The sequence below is a fragment of the Gavialis gangeticus genome, unplaced genomic scaffold (assembly GCF_001723915.1).
Source record: "Gavialis gangeticus isolate Ggan-Ray unplaced genomic scaffold, GavGan_comp1, whole genome shotgun sequence".
Taxonomy (NCBI): domain Eukaryota; kingdom Metazoa; phylum Chordata; order Crocodylia; family Gavialidae; genus Gavialis; species Gavialis gangeticus.
In genome coordinates this window covers 46,116,001-46,137,012 of record NW_017729030.1, presented here as the reverse complement: position 1 = coordinate 46,137,012, position 21,012 = coordinate 46,116,001, and the positions used below count along the sequence as shown (strand labels likewise).

General features: G+C 42.4%; 1 protein-coding gene across 1 annotated transcript in view; it reads left to right on the top strand.

The window, feature by feature from the left end:
- LOC109301186 overlaps nucleotides 1-14,373 on the top strand; it is a 29,329-nt gene extending 14,956 nt beyond the window's left edge. The window contains exons 2-7 of the mRNA XM_019522141.1: nucleotides 1,971-2,168; nucleotides 5,969-6,124; nucleotides 8,357-8,380; nucleotides 11,835-11,914; nucleotides 12,862-12,952; nucleotides 13,345-14,373. Of these exons, the coding sequence (XP_019377686.1) occupies nucleotides 1,971-2,168; nucleotides 5,969-6,124; nucleotides 8,357-8,380; nucleotides 11,835-11,914; nucleotides 12,862-12,952; nucleotides 13,345-13,361 (566 nt within the window). The 3' untranslated portion in view covers nucleotides 13,362-14,373. The remainder of the gene's footprint in view (nucleotides 1-1,970; nucleotides 2,169-5,968; nucleotides 6,125-8,356; nucleotides 8,381-11,834; nucleotides 11,915-12,861; nucleotides 12,953-13,344) is intronic.
- The last annotated feature ends 6,639 nt before the right edge of the window (nucleotides 14,374-21,012 follow it).

Below are 21,012 nucleotides of genomic sequence, written 5' to 3'. Positions count from 1 at the left end.
GGTTGTTAACTCAGCTTGTGAACAGTTAACCATGCTTTCCTGCTAGTGTGGGTCATATCTATTCCTTCGATCAATTCTTTCCATTTCCCTTACATTTCTTCTTGGAGCTTGTTAGTTAGGACTCTCCATGCCTCAGTAGTGTCTTCTTCTGAGAAAGGATCTCTTTGAAGCATTTACTGGTATTTTTTGTATTCAGCTTCTGGTATGGGAGTAAGCCCTGGTACATACTCTGTTCTGAATCCTTGAGGTATATACCTCTTAGAGATTTGCACAGTGCATTCACGAAGAGGTCATACTTATCTGAGACTAGTTTGATGTGTCACTTCTTTGTCAAGGTTTTCAGGAAAGCCTCTCCAGTCTGCTTTCTTAAAATGACAGTGACTATGTATTGGTATGTATGGAGTTATGGCTACTGTGATACTGACAGCAATTGATCTGTGCTGTGTATGGGGAATGGGTTCCAAAATGTCTTTTTTGCACTTCTATATTGCTATCAATAAAGGCGAGGTCAGGATTATAGCTTCATCTCCATCAGGGGCTAGTCACCCAGATAGCTTTGAATTGTAGATCAGGCTCAGGTGGTATGCCTCAGCCCACATCTCAACCAAGTTGCCATTCTCATCATTTTTACTGTAACCCCATATGATGCTGTGGCTATTAAAGCCCCCAATGATCACACATGCTTTTTCATTGTTTATGTTTCCTGGGTTTACAAGGTAAAATGCTTCCATTGAAGCTTATAAATGGACGTTACTGAGATGTTGTCCATATTCATGGTCAAGATTTCTATGTCATTTTGTTCTGCCATTGATGTTGTGTTGATGACAAAGTCTGATTTTATGAACATAGAGCTGAAGTATTTCCAGTGCAGCCTTTCTAGGGCTAATTTCATCCTAGGGAACAGTGGCCCTCTGTGTGTCTCCTGGAGACAGAGCACACAACCATTGTAGTTGATGCAAATCCTGGGAAAAAATGTCCTGTTTGACGGTCTAACGTCCTGTGTCACAACCATAGGCCTTTTTCGGGGCCAGCACTGACAGTCATCTTTGTGAATCCCTCTATGTTTAAAGAGATGACTGTCAGTGCTGGCCCCGAAAAAGGCCCATGGTTGTGATACAGCAGATCAACGTGTTGCGAATTAGAAATTTACATTACATACATTCTGAGATTGCTGATGAAAGGTTTTAGCAGAATTGGCAGAATCATTGAAATCTGATAGGGACCAAGTTGTGAATGCTTCTGCTATGGCCTGAATGGGGAACACAGACTCATGAAAGAGCTCCAGTTGGGTGAAGGCACCTTCTAAAGAAAGGTGATGAAGCAGATTACCAGGTAAAACCCAGAAGGGTGGCCATTCTTCTTTACCTGCCCTTAGTGAAGGAATTATTAAAGATAGAGGGAGAGACTACTGAGAATTACTCTGGGTTGAATAAAGATTGTTAAAGCACCAGTGACCAAAGTCCCAAGTGAGGAATGGCAGTTAGTGATACAGATGAGGAAACTCTACATCATAGAGAGCAAAGGACAAAAAGTGAGCATCAATAGCAACCTTAGTTACCAAAACCTAACAAGACTCCTCCGAGCAAGCAAAAACAAAAATATGTATTAGCTGATAACTCAGCCAAATGTAGGTAGAATGTACAGATGAAAGGCATACCCCTGACATTAGCATCAGATCCTTAAAGATTTCAAATCCCTGCCCCAAAACATAGGCGCACTTAACATATGTAAACTGATATATTTTTTCTTGACTTTTTTTCTGGGAAATGACCAAACCATTTAATGTCAAATGTTCAAAAATGTCAAGCTGAGGCAAGTGCCTGGCATAACCAACTTCAGTCCAAACGGTTTGCCAAAGTTTGCCGAAGTTTAAGCAAATAAAAATTGGACCTTGTAATATGAAAATCTATAACGTAAACTTTTGTAATAAATGGTGCCATCTGCCTCACCAGCAATATTTTCATTTTCAGGGTTTAATGATAAATCTAAGAATGTGTGTATCAAAGTTGCTGCGCAGACAACAGATGCAGTGAACCAGACAGAACAGAATGCTTCAGCAACATCAACTAGAGCTGAGAAGATTAACATCACAGAGACAACCACGGAGCACGCATTGCCCTCACAGTCAAGCACATTACCAAAGTACAGCCCATTTTCAATTCCTACAGGTTGGCTGGTCATTTGTATTGTGTTTCATTTTGGTTTGTTAAAACGTGTTTCTGGGTGCCTGTAGATTTGCAAGGACTCTGTTCTGATGTGCTGTAAGTACAGCACGTCGAAGCAGACTCGATTACTTGCGTCTTCTGGATCATGCCAATTAGTGAGCTCCAGCAGCATCTGCATCGTATATTTAGTGTCCCCATGCTTCAAAATGGTGGTGGGGGGAACTTTAACTAAAGTGCATCAAACAAGCTTTAGTTGAATCACAGGACGCTGAATACATTAGATGCTGCAAGTGCTTTAATTAGAGCAGCTCTCAGAGCTTTAAAGATGCCCTCTGTGTCTTATCTGCAGCAGGCGCAGAGGTGTGTTTGCACACATGCCTGGATTCTCTCCCTTTCCCCTCCTATTCCCTGAGCAAAGGAAGCATCTGTTATTTCTGCTCTTCTCCCTACTACAAGTTGCTGGTTTGTTCCTGATAGAGGCATAAACTCATACAGATAAAAGTATTACATGTGTTTCCTACTCATCCACCCCACTATAAGAACCCTTGTTGGAAACTGCTGTATTAGAGGGTCTTTTCTGCTCAGCATTCACTGCCGGATTGACCAAGGGATATTACAATGATTTTTCTAGCAGGGTAGAATTTTCACAGGATCCATTTTCTGTGATATACAGACACTTTAGAAGCATTCCTTAGTGCCATTGTAGCAGGGGTGTACTTCAGGGTAGCTCTAATCTTTTGGATGTTGCATTGAACTCTAGCAGTCTTAGAACACTGTAGCCATATTGCCTGTTTATATGGTCCCTGTGTCAAGTTCTCTACTGGCACTGATGTTGATTTGAGTCTGTTTCACACCTTCAATCCAAAGCTCTCAAAGAGATTTGCAAGCATTATTTCAGCACAATGTGCCTAAGATAGAGGTAAGCATTACTGGGTCATTTAACAGAGTTGGAAACTGAGGCACAGAAGGTGCATCTACACATCTATTGATCACGAAGCAATAAACTCCAGCACAGTTTGCACCAGAGTCAGCTACTCCCAAGTGCTGCGTCTTCACATGCGCCTGGGACCACAGCTGTTTGAACTGAGGTGGAGTAGCCCTGGGCTGGCAGGGGACTTGGGGAGTTAGTCATAGGCTCCAGATGGAGATATTGGATGGTGGAGGAGCTGGCTGGGGCTTGAGGGAGCTATAGTGTTGGGTAGCTGGCAAGCAGTCCCTGCATTTTAGCACCTTCATGTACCAGCCAGCCCTGGTCACTGTCTACACATGTATTTTGGTGCACTAAATGACTCTGTTGTAGGATAGTACTTGTCCCAAACAGTACTATCCTACAGTGGAGTTAGTTATTTTACTGTGCCCTAATATGGGAGCACATGTAGATGGTGACACTTTCCTGGGGAGCTAATTAGTCAGCTCTGCAGTAAAGCATATGTGTAGATGTACCCAGAGGAGTTTTGTCTAAAGCAGTGACTCTCAACCATTTTAGACACAAGGCACCCCTGAATAGACTTGGGGGGACACCAGGCCCCCTAGAAAAATGCCACCTCTTCATTTTCACTTGTTTTTTTACTAAGGTAAAATAAAAAGCAATTCTTCTGTTGTAAAGAACTCAGAAAACGACAAAAGGGAAGGATGTTTTTAACACTATGGATTCCTATTGGGAATCTCTGGATTTATTGTGTCAGTCATGTTTGCACACCTAACAGTGCTAACATTGCATGCAACCCCATGGCACCCTTAAAAGGATCACAAGGAACCCCAGGGTGCCGTGACACTCTTGTTGAGAATCACTGGTCTAAAGACCAGGTCCACTGATTCCCAGCCCAGTAATTTAATCATAAAACTATTCCACTTAAGCAGAAGCAGAGCTTTGATCACTCAGAGGTTCCTGGGGCTGCTGTTAGATGTTCACTCCATGGGGAAAGTTTGCAGTTTTGCCACCATTCATGTCCCCAGTTCTTTACTTGGCTTCCTTTTGTGTTCACTGTAGTAGAGAGGAAATGGTTGCCAGAGAACTGTTCTCTGATTCTCAGGACAGAGTAGTGCCATCCTGGGGACTGTTCTAACTTGTGCCAGCTGGCCTCTGTTCCTAAGGACCTGCATTCCAGCATAGTCCGAGCAGTACATGCTCCAGCCATGATTTTCACTTCCATGCTTCCCCTCTATTCTCAAAGTTTCCCTGTATTTGGAGCTGAAGATGGCCTAGGAGCCCCACACCTTGGCTTGCCACCAGCTGAGAACCCCTACACACCCCAGAATTTATTAGCTGCCCAGATCAGTTGGTTGCAGCCTCTCTTGCTATCTAGCCAGTGAAAACAGGGGCAAGAGCACAAGTGCAGCATATGTTAAAGGTATTTTACCTAATATAGGTAGTTGTACACCAAACTCTCTGGCCCATTATTTATGTAACTCAAGAACAGAATGAAGAATATATGCCCGTTCATATGACAGGTGAGTAAGAATGCGAGTGATGAGCACAATTTTAGCAGTTATTGCAGTTTATACCTTTACTCCACACTGAAACTGGCTGGGTCACATCAGACTGATGACTCACTTTTTCCATACCCCCCCTCCCCCCGAAGGTGTGGTAGTGTTCCCTAGAATTTCAGTTTTCTTACCTTATAATGGTCTAAAAATATACATGTTGTAGAATAGATGCAGGCAAATTGGTCTAAGTTCACAGATAGTCAGAACAACTATTTCTATGAGGTATGCCCTGCCTCTTTCATCTACTTAACTGAAGGTAGCCAGATACTCAATGATGATAATTCAAAAGGAACTTTATCCTTTATTTTTATTTATGTATTTATTTGATTTATATGCTGCCCCACTCAAGGCTCAGGGGAGCTTACAAAAGAGAGCAAATTTACTTATAAAACAGGCAAAAAATATTGAAACAGGAGAAACAACATACAAAAGTATTAAAATAAACTATATAACAACCCTGCCCCCCGCCCCCCCCAAAAAAGGGTGCAGGGAAAATTACATGACAAAGAACTGCACAATATCCTGTGAGGGGCATATGCATTCATTATCATGAATAGGGAGGCACATAAAGCATTATCATCATTTTTTTCCCCTGCTGGAGATGAGCAATGGGCGCCCAGAGGGACATCCAAATTAAGAGTTTGTCCAGGCCTCCCCAGATCAACTCTCAGAGTAGATAAATGTGGTATGTTAGCATGCCCAATGTGAGGCCAGTTAGCCTCCCCAATATTAGGCAAACTCAGGCAGCCGTCACCATGCTAATGTTCTGATCACGTGCTCAAATTTCTCTTCACAACCCAGCATAAGACAAACAAAGGGTAGGAGTTAACTGAACTTTCTGAACAATGCCATTGGATGACATTGTCCCCCAGTCAACCTTCTGTCTGACCCCGTTATAGGCCTTGGGATATAGTGGAGCTCTTCAGAGGCTGCCTGATCATGCTTAAAGAACCTGTACCATCTAACATGTATGTTGTGCTCTTTTGGTATCCAATGGGCAGAGCTTTGGAGAATAGCACTTTCTGCCCAGTTCAACCTTTAGGAACAGTCCCATCATGTTGGGGTACTGAATCCCAGTGCCTCACAATAAGAAACATATCCTGCCCTGCAGGCCTTGTCATGTAGATTACAATGGATGTAGCAAGGATTCATAAAGGGAGGATAAAGGCCATAGGAATCATAAGACATGCAAAGTGTCATGCAAAGCAGGATCATGTAGTCTGTCAACTTTACTAAATAACATTTCCTGCTGCACTTTTAATTCATTGTGATGTTGTATTTAAATTTAACTTAAATTAATTAAATGTACCAAACAGAACTAGAGTTCCCAGAAAATCACACTGAACACAGGCATGTGAACATGATCGCTGAACCCACACAAGTACCTGAGATGACTAGCAGACATGAAATCAGGATGACCAGGGAAACTCTAGGACCCATCAGGACAGACACACCCACTGCAGAACCCCCAGGTAAGGAAGAACAAACATCTCCAAGTATTAATAGAACAAACACAGTAATAAGGATAGTCCTTGGTGGTCCTAAAATACAAGAGCTATCTAAGCAATAACCATGAAGTTTGAAAGCCCAAGTCCAAGTTTTAGGTTTGTTTTAAGGAAGTAAAGACAGAATTACAAACATCAAGAGAAATCAGTAGAGTAAGTTAAGGCACATAGAAATGGGAGACCTGAGTTTTAAGCCTTCCACAGCCCTCACTTCCCAGGAAACCACCCTAAGCATCAGCTGCTGGAAAAATACTGGGGAAGTGAGCCATCTACCCCCTTCCAGTTTTAGCTAGACTTCTGGGAAGCCAAGACTGCAAGAGGTATGGGACCAGAGAGAGCAAATGTGCAAGCAAGAAGTACCCTGATTAGTATTTCAGAGTTTAGGCCACTCAGGGAGGAAAGGTAAGTTCTGAGTTCCAGTCCCTGGTTCCCAGCATACTTTGCACATTCAACACTAGGCAATAAGTGATTAAAAGCAGAAAGAACCCTCTGAGCAGTAACAAAAAGAACCCGATGTGGCCCTAAGAGATAAGAAGTACAAGTAATAATAAGTAGAGATGTGCAAAGCAGGCCCTACTGGATTTGGATTCGGCCTGAATTAGGGACAGTGATTCAATTCGTTGATTAGGATCACTGTCCCTGATTCAATCTGGCCAAATCAGAATCTGAAGATTCAACGCTGATTTGAAGAATCAGCGATTCGGACATAGACACTGCTTTAAAAGTTTTTTCTACATACCTTGTAGTACCAGACGCAGCTTGTGATTACTGCGATGCTGGGGCACATGGAGCATCCTGTGGGAGTGCAGGGGGCCCTCCATGTGCTTGGCACTGAACCCGGAAGTGGACTAGAAGTACTTTCAGTCCACTTCTGGGTCTGCCAGGGAGTGTGCTGGGGGCCCTCCATGCGTCCCTGCCTCAGGGGGACCCTGGGTACCCCCGCCCAGATGCAGGAGGCACCAGTCACTGAGCCGGGGGAGTACAGGGGGGTCCCCCTGTGCACTCCCTGGTGGACCCAGAAGTGGACCAGAAGTGCTTCTGGTCGACTTCCAGGTCTGCTGCTGAGCGCACTTGGGAGCCCCCTGTGCTTCTGTGGTACACTCCATCCACCCCAGCATCATAGCATTCACGAGCCCCTGCTACCTAGAGGTATGCAGAAAAAACATTTAAAGCTGTCTCTATGTCCGAATCTTTCCGAATCTCTCCAAATTGATTCGGAGGTCTCCGATTTGATTCAGGAAGTTTAAAGTGTCCTCTGATTTGATTCAGATTTGGAGATTTGGCCACTGAATTGGGCCATATCTTTGCTGAATTGAATCAGGATCTGAAGCTTCGCACAGCCCTAATAATCAGCTATGAAATTTACTTTTAGGGACTCAGTAACCCCTGGGCCAGTCTTAGTTTGTGGGAATATCTACCAAATTCCAGTTTTAAGTTTTGTTGCAAGGAGATAAAAACAGTATTGCAAACTCTAAGTGGTATTCATTTGAAATTGAAGGGAGACATTTCTTAAACACAAAAACATGGATGAAAAATAGAAACATTTACACTTTTTTCTTTTTCTATTTGTGATTTTGACAAGCTCTAGAAAAGGTTTAAATTCATTAATTTTAGAAGAAATTACCAAAAATTTTAAAAAATACAAAAAAAACCCCCAAATGGGCCATAATTGGCAAATATCACACAGGGAGAGAGAAATCCTGCCCTGAAACTGCCTAGAGTAAGACATAAAGGATGAAGCCATTAGGACTCCTTACACAGACTTGCCAAGTGTCAAAGGTGGATGCAAGTATAGAGGAAGGAGGAAGTGAAATTTAGCAGCAGCCTTTCCTGTTCCTTCCCATCTGTGCAATCACCAGAGTGGTAAGATCAGCTGAAAGCAACTAGCTTGGCTGGGGCTCAGTTGTGTTAAGTGTCATATAAACATAGGAGGCAGTTCCTGGCACAACAATTTTACATAATAAAATGAAAACCAGATTGAGACAGAGTAAATAAGCAGCAGCATGCAAGGAAGGTAGTCAGAGTGAAGACACAGACATAATTAATAGCTGCATAATTACTAACATTAACAAATAATAACTTGCAAATTGTGATTTACTTCTGGTTGTACCCATAATGCATAAAAAACTTACCAAAAGGCAAGGTCTCCAGCTTTAAAGTATTTCTAGTTATTATACTTTTATCTCTATTTTTTCACAGAGGCAAGACAACACTCTAATCTAGGTAGGTCAATAACTTTTAATGTATATTTTTCTACTTACCAACAAATCACCCATTGTCCTTTCTCCCTACCTCTTCTTTGTCTCTCTTTTCTGAGTTGTGAAGCATTTTTTCTTTTCCCATGGATAGTTTTGAAGAATATACTGAATGCCTACATTAGCCTGAAATAAATCTGCATCTGTGAAATAGGCTTATAATTAGGGACCTACTCAAATTGCAATTTTGCAGATTCCTGAAATAGGGCAATCTCCGCAAAATTGGGGGGGGGGGCAGGGGACCTCACTAAAAATAAAGTGCTGACTCCCCATTGGGAACCAGAAGTCCTCCCAGCTACACAGCCTGGCATAAACAGGGCTGCCTACATGAAAACAAGCAGACGAGATGGCTACACCCCAACCCTTGCCACTGATTGACTGAGAGGGCTTCCTGTCATGTGGCCCTTCAGTGAGGAGTGGGTCTGCATGGCAGACAGCCCTTTCCACCAGTCAGTGGTAGGGGGTGGTGTCACCAGGGCCCCTCGGCCAATCAGAGGAATGGGGGCACCCCACAACTATAAGCCCATGAAAATAGCTGCCCTTGAAATTGGCTGGCCACTATCTTGAATTGGGTAGACCCCTAATTATAATGACTCTTTGCTAAGATTTGGGATATAGATGGAATATACTATGGTCACTAGCCAGAAGACATGAAACAAAGGGGAAAAAATGTAGCTTTTATAAATGTACTCTGTGTTTTAGTGGCTAGGAATAATTATCAATGTGTATTTTCTGATGCATCATGTTTTTTCATTTTCCTCTGAAAAGAGAACTGTTTCCTGTGGTGCTGCACGTACACATGCCTTAAACAGGGTTTCTTCAGCTTTTCCATAGTAAGGCTCACAAAATAACAGAGGAATGATTTTGGGAAGGAATCATGAACCTCTGTTTTAACATACTTTACCATTTTTGTGGTTACTTTTGGGACATTTTATTGAGAAGACAAATACTTATAATTCAGTTGATGTTACATGATTTCATTACATGACATGATTTCTTTCCTTTTTTGTTTTTTTAAAGAAATGTTTGCTGCAATGGGTTTTGGGTGTTCAGATCTCAGTAGGTTGTGCTGATCATCCAAAACACCCAACACTTCATAAGTTTATCTCTTGAATGGTAAGGTATCACAAATCATGATAAGGGAAGCATGGAAAATGTGTATTTGAATTTGGTTCAGATAAGCACCAGGTAGATCAGGCATTAGCCCTATGATTACCTGATATTTTAGGGTTTTAAGTCTAATAAGAATAAGTATTTTTTATTTCTAGTATTTCAATGTCTTTGTTCCATACCAGCTGGAAATCAAATGGGGAAAGGGAGAAATTCCATCCAAAGATTTGACTTCAACTGTAGAAACAGAAAAAGGAGTGCTGGGTTTATATTATTTTTAAACTGTTCACCTAAATTTAATGGCAAGCTGTTTCCTTAGATGTAAGACTGTTACAAAATACTTCCACTCACATTATTATATCTGATCTATCAGTCTCCTGACTGAAAGGAAATATAAAGAAAAAACTAAACAAAAACTCTATCAAGTTATTGTTGAATTCAAGCAGTATTGCTTCAAAAGGCCTATAACGTTGAGTCTACCTTGGCTTTGAAGCAGTCTGTACACATCCAAGATGGAGCTCACAAGCTCTTGACAAAACTGCACAAGTCACCATGTTCTGCAAAATTTCTGGTGACAGGGCAAAAAAGTGGAAGTACTCTCATATAAAGCAGCAATGTATTCTTCAGAGCAGGACTGTCTGACAGCCGGAAGGCCACAGGCAGTACTCGGGCTCCCATTTTAGGCATTGCTCCTCCCATTGCTCTCCTGATGGTACTACCAGAGTCTCCAGGCTCTGCCTCTGTCCTCCAGCTTTGCTACCTGTTCCTGCCCCTGGGGGCAGGGTGGCATGGTATGGTCTGTAGGGTTAAAGGAGCCCATGACCAGGACTCTGGTGTGGTGGGGTAGGATTTGTGCTGCGCAGTGGGGGATGCCCACATAGCACAGGGGTACTGGTGCAGCGTGTGACAAAAAACTTCTAGAGCCTGTGGCTCCGCTCCCTCACTTACGTTTCTTTTCTTTTTTCTCTTTCTTTGTCTTTTCACATGTCTGTCAACCTGGTTGCCTTGGCTACCAGGTTGCTGCATATGTGACCTGGCTCAGGTAGGGGGAGGTGCATCTAGCCTCTCCATTGTTCTGAGTTCTGACCACATGACATGGGGGCTAGGCTTAAGCCAATGTCACTCCAATAGGTAATGCTGATGTTTTTTCAAATTGATTGGTTGGCATCACATAACAGCCATCCCTGACTGGGTCCAGGTGATAAGGTCGGTAGGGCTACTATGTTGGTGGAGGTAGAAATCCTTTTGAACACAGAATCAAGCTGGGTACCTCCAGAATCCTCTGGACGTTGCTGTGAGTAACATATCTGAATTATAGCCAGTAACTTAAATCTAAGTGTTCTAGATGGGTATTAAAAGAGCCAACAAGCCCCTTATACTGTTTTGCTCAGGGCTGTTTTCTTTCAAAATTCTTTTTTGGTCTGTAGTCCTTCCCTATGCCTTCCCTCTCCAAGCAATAAAGCTATGTATCATAGGAAGCCTGGCAGTAAATGTTTGAAAGAGATCAAGCAAGCCTTTTTGTTCCCTTTGCTCAACTAAGGGAGGCTACTTTCTATGCTTCAGGCTATAAGAAGCACCCAGATATATCCTGCTAGGGTTAAGCAACCCCTAGGTCTACAGGGCCTGTGTACCCTGAGCGGCACAGAGCCCTAACAGAGACCAGAGCTTGGGTGGTGGCAGCAATTACCCCAGGCTTGTGGGTGTGCTCCAGGAAAGGGGTTGCCTAGAAGTTGGCACCCTTTGGGAGGCATCTGAAGCTTGGTTTTGGTCAGGTGCAGTGAGGTGGGCAGCTCAGCACCAGAGCACCCCCTACTAGCCCTCCTCACAATGCAACGTGGGGATACCCATGGCAGGAATGGCCACATGGCATGGCCTGTGGCACACACAGCATGTGGCCAAGGGGGGGAGGGGAGCGGGGATGTGGCCCCCAGCTACTCAGAAGTTGAACAGCCCTGGTTTAGGCTAACTACCATGATGTTCAACAGATACTTAGAGGGTGTGAAAATTTGGTGATTCTAGGTTGATTCGCTAAAAGTTTAAGCTGTAAGAAAATTACATTGCATTGTCAACAAAGTCAGTTACAGAAATGAAATACCATATACATGACTCATTTTTTACACTCATCAGATTTTGATGTAGTGCATTTTTATTTCAAAGCACAAGAAAAGGTTTTTAGTGTACTATATAATAATGTTTCCCTGTTGTACTATCATCTCACCACCATAGGTATGTATTCTCTGTCTCTTTCTTGATAACTTATAATACCATACCATGCAGATAACTGCTACTGTTTGTTTGCTTTGCTCTTTTAGTGATGATACTCATCATTGTCTTTGTAATCCTTCTTCTTGCTCTCACGTTCTGTCTTTGTTACATCTGGATGAAGCTAAAGGTAAGTCTAAACTAATGGTCACAATATTTGTTATTCTCAGTAGCTTATCAGTTCCTTCAATACTCTCTCAAGTTTTCAATGTTCCTTTTCATTTGAAAAAGGTTTTACTTACAATTTGCTCTCCTTTGGGGATTTCTGTCATCGAACCGCACTTTTAATTTTGTTACTCTTAATCAGCATATTATCCCCAACTACCTTGATCACCTGATCTGTCTCCTTCTCCATTCTGTCACCAGCAACCATGCACTGGCAGAAAACTGTCTGTGAAAACATCACAGACCCTGTGGTGATGTCTGCACTACTCCCCTGCTGATTCTTGGGTTGTCACACATTAAGATTCTTCATCTATCCACTCCCCCTCTGCATGTACCGCACTTGGAAATTAAATGCTTAATCTGATCTAGGGAGAACCCACACCCCTTCTCTTGCCATCAAGATCTCTGTCACCAGCATGTTAGAGAGAGTCTTGGGGGGCAGAGGAGAGGGTGGGGGTTGGGGAAGATTCACTGCCTCATTCCCAGATTAGGTATACATGGAGTGGGAGCAGAAGATCAGGGTATACTTGAGTGTGGCACACCACATAAGCACTGGAGAAGTGGGGTAGAGATATATTCTAAATGAATCTAGCACATTCAGTTTAGCCTGAGTGCTATAATACTTTGAGGATAATACACTGCAATTTATTGTATATTAATATTGTTGACACAGAAAAAGTTCAGGCCTTTCCCTGCAGTCTTATCGCTTAAAAAGAACTAAGGCTTACTAATATGTTCAGGCATTAAGCACTTAAAATAGGGTGCAACAGAAGCAGATGGCTATATGAAACAGATTATATAGATTAAAAAATAAGAACAAGATTTTATCTGCTGCTGATGCTAACAGCGTCATTACCATGGTTCTTAGGTATATACAGTACCTGTGTTAACATAATTGTATTTCCTGCACAGAAAGATCAATTTAACCTCAAAAGAGGAGATACAAGCAGAGACGATTCAAGCATTCCGTTAAAAACTATTGAAATGCCAGCCTCAAAATCAGGTAGTGTATTCTTGGTATCCTTGGTTCTAAAAGACTGTGTGTGAAAGGGGTATGTGATAATAGCTGTTATGCTTTAGTCTCTGATACTGTGCTTCACAGGGTCTAAACCAGCACTCCTTCAGTTTCCTCCAAACTAGTCTCCTGCCCAAAAAATATCATTTTGAGTTCTGGACTGAGAAAATCTTCAAATAAAACTCAGTCCATGCCTATTGGTATAGCATTAAACCATGAAACACTATGAATTCTGGAAACCAGGTTCATTTACAAACCATGTTTTATAGTCCCTGCTATTTATATAACAATATTATACAGTACAATTTCTGCATTTACCATCTTACTCTTAATTCATGTACATTTTTCATGTTTCTCTTTTTCCTTTGTGTCATTTTTAGATGGAGAAATGAAATGAAATTCCTCTCAGTTCAGAGCAATTTAATACCTCCTACAAAAAGAATGAATATGACTGAATCTTCCGGGAAATCTGCTTAATCAGAGAAAATGGCACACTCAGTTGTGTAAACTCCTTTAACAGGACATTTTGTGAATCAATAAAGCTAGACGCAATAATTAACAGAGGTTAATTGTTGCTGGCTACTATTAATCTTCCCTTATCCATTTCCTTCTGTTCCTACTCCACTGTGACATTGTTAAAAAGCCAAGTCCCCTAATATAGGGATGTCTTCAAAAGGAAATTACTGTGTTGTAGCTTGGCTGAGAATTTACAGCCCACTAGTTACTCTGTACAAAATCCCCGTATAGACACCATACATCTTAGCAATGCAGGAAGCTACCTTGCACATAAACTACAGTAGGTTCACATGAAGAGGTAAAGCAGAATCGCTATTACATTGTAAATTCATATCCTAGTTTACTGTGCCAAGAAGCAGTGTAATTTAGTTTCTGCAGCACTTCATGTTATCACAACTAGATGCATCTGGGACCTGAGTTATCTCTAAAAGCTCTAGCTTGTACATCTGGCCTACACTGCAGTCCACAATGTAAAGGTACCCTAATAACATCCATGTGTAGGCACATGTACTGTTTTCCAATAGCTGAACCACAACACTGAAGCACAGGCTGGAATCAATATGGACTTGTATCATTGTCCGCAGGAATGGTGGAGGCACAGTGTCTCTCCCAGGTCCCCAGCATGCAAGGCTATTATGTCTCTTCCTTTTCTTTGTCCCTCTCCCCTTCCTTTGAGGTGGCTTGCAGCACTGCACATAACCAGAAGGAAAGTGTTATAGATGATGCAGCACTTGTGCTATCCTGAGTGTAGAGACTAGGATATTCCCGCTTCTACAGGGCACAACTAGATAGGCCCCTATGGCGCCATTGTTGCCGTGCCATTATTTAGTACTTTCTTCTGGAAATACTAAATGACAGTGCAGTAACAGCCTGTACTGCGTCGTGCTGGTGGCGCACAGTTATTTTTAGCCACTACGTCACTGTAGCAATGCATTATAGTGCGGGAGTGCATTGCTACAGTGACAGAGCTTCAGTGTAACAGTTTGAGCCTGCTAACACTAGGTTGCTGTAGCACATTGCTACGGTGATGTAGCGTCATGTGTAGATGCACCCACAGACATTCAGGAAGGGTGGGGGGAAGTTAGATCGTGTTAAAAATGGCCCCCTCATCTAACTTAGTTTGCCCAGGCGTGGACCTTAGACCTAGAGCTCTAGTTAAGCTGATCTAAGTGAAAACTGTACACAATTCAGAAAGTTTAGATTAGTTTAAAGATAGTCCACCCAATCTAAATTAACTGTAACCTGGAGGTAGTCCAACTTAGACTGGGTCCGGCGAAACCAATTTAACTGAATTTCTGTACAATTCTCACAGCAGTGCCAGGACTGGGAAAGCCCAGCCACTAGCCCCAGTGTGGAGGCTCCACTTTGCCTACCTGCCCCCCTGGCACTGGCCTATTTTTTGGGCCCCACCCTAGATGAATAGCCCTCACCATGGATCAACCAGCCCCACTGAGCCTGCCAAATTCCTCATCCTGCAAGATGTTCCCAGTGCTGGTTTTACTGGCATTAGCTGGTGCGGGGAGCCAAGAAATTATGTTGGGGTGGGAGAAGTGGAGAGTGCAATGCTGGGGGGGTTCATCTGGGGATGAAAAATAGCCCCTGCTCCCAGGAGGGAAAGAGCTACCCTTCTCCTCAAGCCCCACCCCCTCCCCAGACCCTGCTGGTCCCTCTGATCCCACCAAAACCCTCCCAGAGTCCACCCGCCCCCCCAAAGGTCCTATTTTGCCCCCCAGATGTTCAGTTCCCCATGGTGAACTATGTTAGCCCCCCTGGCCCTCCTCCATGGACCCCATTTGCCCCTCCAAGTCTCCCAGATCCTCCCATAGGCCCTGCTAGCCCCACACCGAACACTTCTGATCCCCTGATTCCTCAAGCCCATCCACTAGCCCCCCATCCCAACTTACCTTAGATAAGGTGACCATTTTTGACTTGATATAACCTCCTTGAATATTTGTTTGTACCCTCAGTGAAGTCCAAAAGAGGTGCAAGTATAACTTTATGTGCACCTTGCTCCCATCAATATACCTGCACAAAAGCCTGGAACATGTTAATCCCAATTTTTTTGTATATAGCTTGTCTTCTACTCAATGAACTACAGAAAAGGGAAGTTCTGAATAAGATATTTTTATATATAAATACTACACCGCTTCTGGTTTCCCTGAACCTCAGCTCCCCATCTCTAAAACAGGAATAATAGCATTTCCTTACCACACAGAGGTGTTATGTGATGCGGCACTCAGATGTTTGAGTAATGGCAGCCACTGAAGTGCCCAGAAAAGGCAAATCACAAAGAAGCAAAATTTGAAATAAGACTGACAACTGACCAATTTTGTACTGTTTTGGTATGTGCCATCGTATCTTCCTACTATATATTATGAATTTGAGTGATATCAGATTATAATTAATACTCAGCAATCTACAGCGATGAAAAAATAAAATCATTTCACTTACTTACATCAAGGGAAGGGAGAAAAAGGCCCAGAATTGTACTACTGAAGTGAAAGGGGTACTTGTTGTTGACAACACAGGAAAAAACTCCCACTCAGAATATAGACAGAAAATAGCAGGTCCAGGAACTGGGTAAGTGGCACAAGTCCTGCCTACCTTCCTCTCCCCACCCCGCAACTTTGTCTGTGCAATGCATGTGCACTGAGCTCTGAGCTCTCTGGCTACTGCCGGCTCCTGCATAAGCAGTGAGCTCTGACCTCACCAGGTCCTTGGGGTGGAGTCTGGTCAGAGTCCTGCTTTCATGTGGTTCTGAAATCCTGGGAGTGAACGCTGCTAGTGCTTACCTTTCTTCCCTTCCCTGCTGAATTCAGCAGCTGGGGAAAAGACAAATGGTAACTGCAACATTCACCCAGTGGGCTCTGGCCAAACCCCATGCTGAGAGATCGCATGTAGCACAGCCAAAGGGAAGGGATGTGATTGTGCCACAATGTCCCATGTGGATCCACCCTTGGAGAAGGCTGGTTGGAAAAGTTCCCCACTTTCTTCCAGGTGCTTAATAAATGGCTGATATGTTTTTTCTTATTTGTACATATTCTAAGTTATGGATAAGATAATTACAACAATTATGTTTTACTAAGTATTGCAGTTATAGCTATCTTTCCTCAGAAGAATAATAAAATCTAAACTGTTGAAGAATCATCCATCACCTGGTTTTGTTTGATGTATGATAGAAATATTCTGCAGATTTTACTTCGGTTAAATAAATATCATTGTCAAGTTGGATTAATTGAACATTAAGCATGTGTTTAAGTGTCTTTACTAGATTAGTGCTATACAGGGTAACAAATGGTGCTAGCTAAATGCTGTAGAAATGGCCTTCACAAATATTTGTTCATTCTCAGCCAGCAGTTCAGGTCATCCATGTTTAAATCCTATTTTATTTGATCTTTCCAAATATTTGTGTGACTGGCACTTTTTACAAATGTTTGTGTAGTGGCTGTACTTTGTGTGACCTTTTGTGAGAAGTTGTGTACTATCAGAGTACTTGCTGTTCATTATTTGGTCCTTATTGTTTGTTATCAGAGTGCTTCAAATGCTTTTCACCCATTCAGCAACCCCCCAAAATATTCTGACGTAGGTGACCAATCCCAAACCATGAATATTGAATGTCAGATAGCAGAATGACTCGCAAACTGAGAATTATTTGTCTATGCTTCTAATTTGTCTGTGCTCATCTTGTGCATGTTCATCTTCTAATACAGCAAGATCAAGTAGCTTAAGTTGCAGCAAAGTCTATTTTGGTTATGAATTTGGAAAATAAAGGTTTGACTATAAAAAGAGAGTAAAGCACTGATGTAGGATATTTAGAGAAACACGGAACCCTGTTTATTAAGATTTTTAAGATCAGTTAAGATAAGCTTCCTTGAGGCATTGTCCAGATATACAAAGTCCTGCCTGAAAGCAAGAGGATGGACTAGATGACCTGCTGAGGTCCCTTAGCCTCACAATTCTATGAGCTCTGTGAAATACATTAGTAGAAAACTAGATCTGTTTAGGAATGATTTGTGAATCAAAACTAAAAGGTCAGTTGTTTTGCAATATATAATTCAAAAAATGCCAGAAATACTTTCTCCCATTTTAACTAACTAGCCCTCACAATGACTTGTCTTCATTGTTTTTGGACTTAAAATGTCTACCAACTTACCTTAAGTATTTTTAAGAGAGACCACAATTAACTTTCATGCCCCAGAGGTGATTAAATGGTAGATGTGAAACTCATTCCCATCCTGGTTTCAGACAGAAGTGAGAAGATGAGAGAGGACAGTTTTCATTACCTCATCAGAGTCAGGGATTATACAATGTGTACTTCTATTGTCATTTATTCTGTGAGAATCACAATTCTACTTTGCATTAATAAACTCTGGAGGACAACTGATAGCCATTGCTGTGTTTTGCTAATAATCTATTTAAGCATAGTCCAAAGTAGCAGCCTAAAAAATGCCTTTGGCCAAAAAAATTCTTGTCAAAGGCTGAATGTGATTTATATGGTGAATCAATATATTTATTAGGTAAAACATATAAATCAGTAAGCTTTAAGAGTATTAGTGAGTAAAGGTATTGGGAATATTGTATTTTTATTTATATTTCATGTGGTTTTAAAATTGTACCCTGTTCGTCTATCAAATTATATGTTTTGAATAATAATTTTAAATAGCTTTATTCTCACCATTGTTTTATTAACAAATCTTCTGGGAGAAAACATTATGCATCCTAAATCATTATACAACTTACATAGACGTGACTAGAAGTTCTTTTTCATCTCGCTCGATAGAAAAGCAGAGGGTGAGCATAGCAACATGGAATCCAAAGTATGGGTAAGTATTAAAAATGGCAGTTTTTAACTGGTAGCTAGGTAATTGCCACTTATGCACATGAAAGTGAAATAGGATTTAGCTTGCTGTGTCTTAAGGAGGACTCATATCTAAAGCATATCTGCTTATGGATCCCCAAAATATTGCATCAGTTATGGAAATATGCTTTGCCCACATTCACAGAACTCAGGTCCAAGAAAATGTAAAAGCAGAAACCTGGAGTCTAGATACCCCATGTACATCTGAAAGAGGATTGTGCTCAAATACTGGAAAACATTGGATTCTGTGAAGTCAGCAGTGAAAATGCTACCCAAAACTTCACAAAGCATTCCTGATGGTGCTAATGCATTCACATTATGTATATTATAGTGCTTTCCCTGTGGCTGTCATAAGGAGGTGTTTAATAATGGCACTGATTGTTTGGAGAGACGTAGTTAGCTTTGTTAGAATGAAGTCAGGCAGAAGGCAGGGTAGATGTGCTCTTTATATAGACTAACTAAAATCAGAGATGTATAAACATTTGTAATCAGCTGCTTGCTTCATCAGATGCAGTGAAGGGACTGCAGGAAGCAGAGCTAACAGAAAGCAGTGATTAGAATACAAAGGGGAGGAAAAGAAGGGGGCAGTGCTGAGGGAAGTAAGGGGGCAGAAGAAAGGAAAAACATTGTTATGTATAGTCTATCTGGATTAGCTTTTATAACCCCTGTGTCCCTCAATGGGTTAACTGATTTGTTTTTCTCTTTCCCACCCACCTTGCCTCTCTCAGCAGGGCCCCTTCCTTCTTCCTCCCCCTTCCCTAACCTTCATATTCTAATCAGTGATTGCTTGGTCATTCAGAGATTCCCCGCTATGATACAGTCATGGAAACTATTAATAACCTGAAGCTTGCTTTAACCTCTCCCCTCCAACATGAGTGGTACAACTATATAAAAGACAACATACGACATCATCACAGCATATCTTTTTCTTTTCCTCTGTGTGTGTGTGTGTGTGTGTGTGTGTGTGTGTGTGTGTGTGTGTGTGTGTGTGTGTGTGTGTGTGTGTGTGTGTGTGTGTGTGTAAATTCTCAGTCCTAGGTGAGATGAACCATTCTAGGAAGAAAGAGCTCCTTGGGTTGAAATGACTTCCTAAATATGTATTTAGCCATGATCTTATAGAAGTCAGGAGAAGTTCATTTTTTCTGACTGCAGTAGTGATGCTATGTCTCAGGTGAGAATTGAGCCCTTCACTGCAACAGAGTGGGCAGGCTAAGGCCCAAATCTTCTTCCACCTTGACATGCCTGAGTGGCACTTACATCACTGTGTAGCTGTGATCTGGGACACTTATGCACAGTCTGTATTCTATCTTCACCTGTGGCAAAACAAGATCCCCTTACAGGCATACCAAATGGAAATAATGCAGCAGCAGGTTGCTTTTGGCCCTTCTACCCTTGTGGCTAGGGCACTTGCCTGGGGAGCATGAGAACTGGATTTTAGGCCCCTCTTACTTAATGGGGCATTAAATGTGATTTTTTTCTTTCTCAGAAAACTATTCAAAGCAGGGCTCAGAATTGTTCTAGCCCTCCTGTCTTGATGCTGGCCCATTGGCAGTCAGGAGGAAAAATATATGGGGCCAGGAGATATGTAATCAGTTTAAGGGAGGGTGGCTAGGTGAAATGGGTGCTCACCTTGCAAGGCAGGTAGCCCAAAGTTTCAGTGCACCAGTATTCACTGGATAAATACTGCCCCACTATGGCATGGGCCAGGACCCCAACCCTTCTAGGACATCATTCTTCTCACTGAGCTACCCTCATTCTCCTCTGCTTCCTTTCTCCTATTCTACTTTCCAGGCTGCCCAGGGGTCAGTTTCAAGAGAAAGGCTGGAGAGTGTTTGGTCTCATTGTTAGAGCATTGTGCAAGAAACCAAGATGCAGGCTCAAATTGTATCTGGGTGAGGGGGATCCTAGGATCCAGGTCTCTGGCCCTGTGGGCAAATGCCATAGCCCTGAGTTTAGTGGGTGAAAAGGTGGAAGGGCACTTCTTCCACTACTCCCATCAAGCACCAGCTAGATATGGCTTTTCTGCAGCCACCGTTTTGGGACTTACCTGATGCTATATGTGTGCCTGTATCCTGTTCTGCAGAGTGTAGTCTAGTGGGCATGTTCAGCGGGGCGAGCATAGCTATGTGGAATCTAAAATACAGGTAAATGCCAAAATGGCAATTACAGAGCTATGCAATTGCTGCTTAGGCAAACAAAGATGAAGTGGGGTTTAGCCTTAAATTTTCAACGCTTTCTCCTATAACTAAATCATGAGCCCAGCAAGCTTAGGCTAGGTTGTCACACACAACTAGGAGACTTCTGAAGAACAGCTGGTACTGTAACAAGTTAGTTTCAACAGGTTTCCTTCAAGGCCTAGGTTGTGGCTTTTGCACAGCCCTGAGTGAAGGGAGATTAGAAAGCTATGCCACCACATGATGAGGCCTAGGAAGCCTTCAGGAAAGCCTTTTGAGTCACGGCTCACTCCAGGCTTCCTGATCACTCTGAGGAAGAGGTAGCTGTTTGCTTCTGGGTGACTCCCATCCACACTTGTGCATGTGTGCTACATGGCATAGTGAAGTCTCCAGCCCCTTCCCACTCCCTTCTCCCCATTCCTTATCTACCTGCACCCTGGGATAGAGAGTAGGAACAGTAGCACACAGCCCCATTTACCACTACACAGCTAGATGCCAGG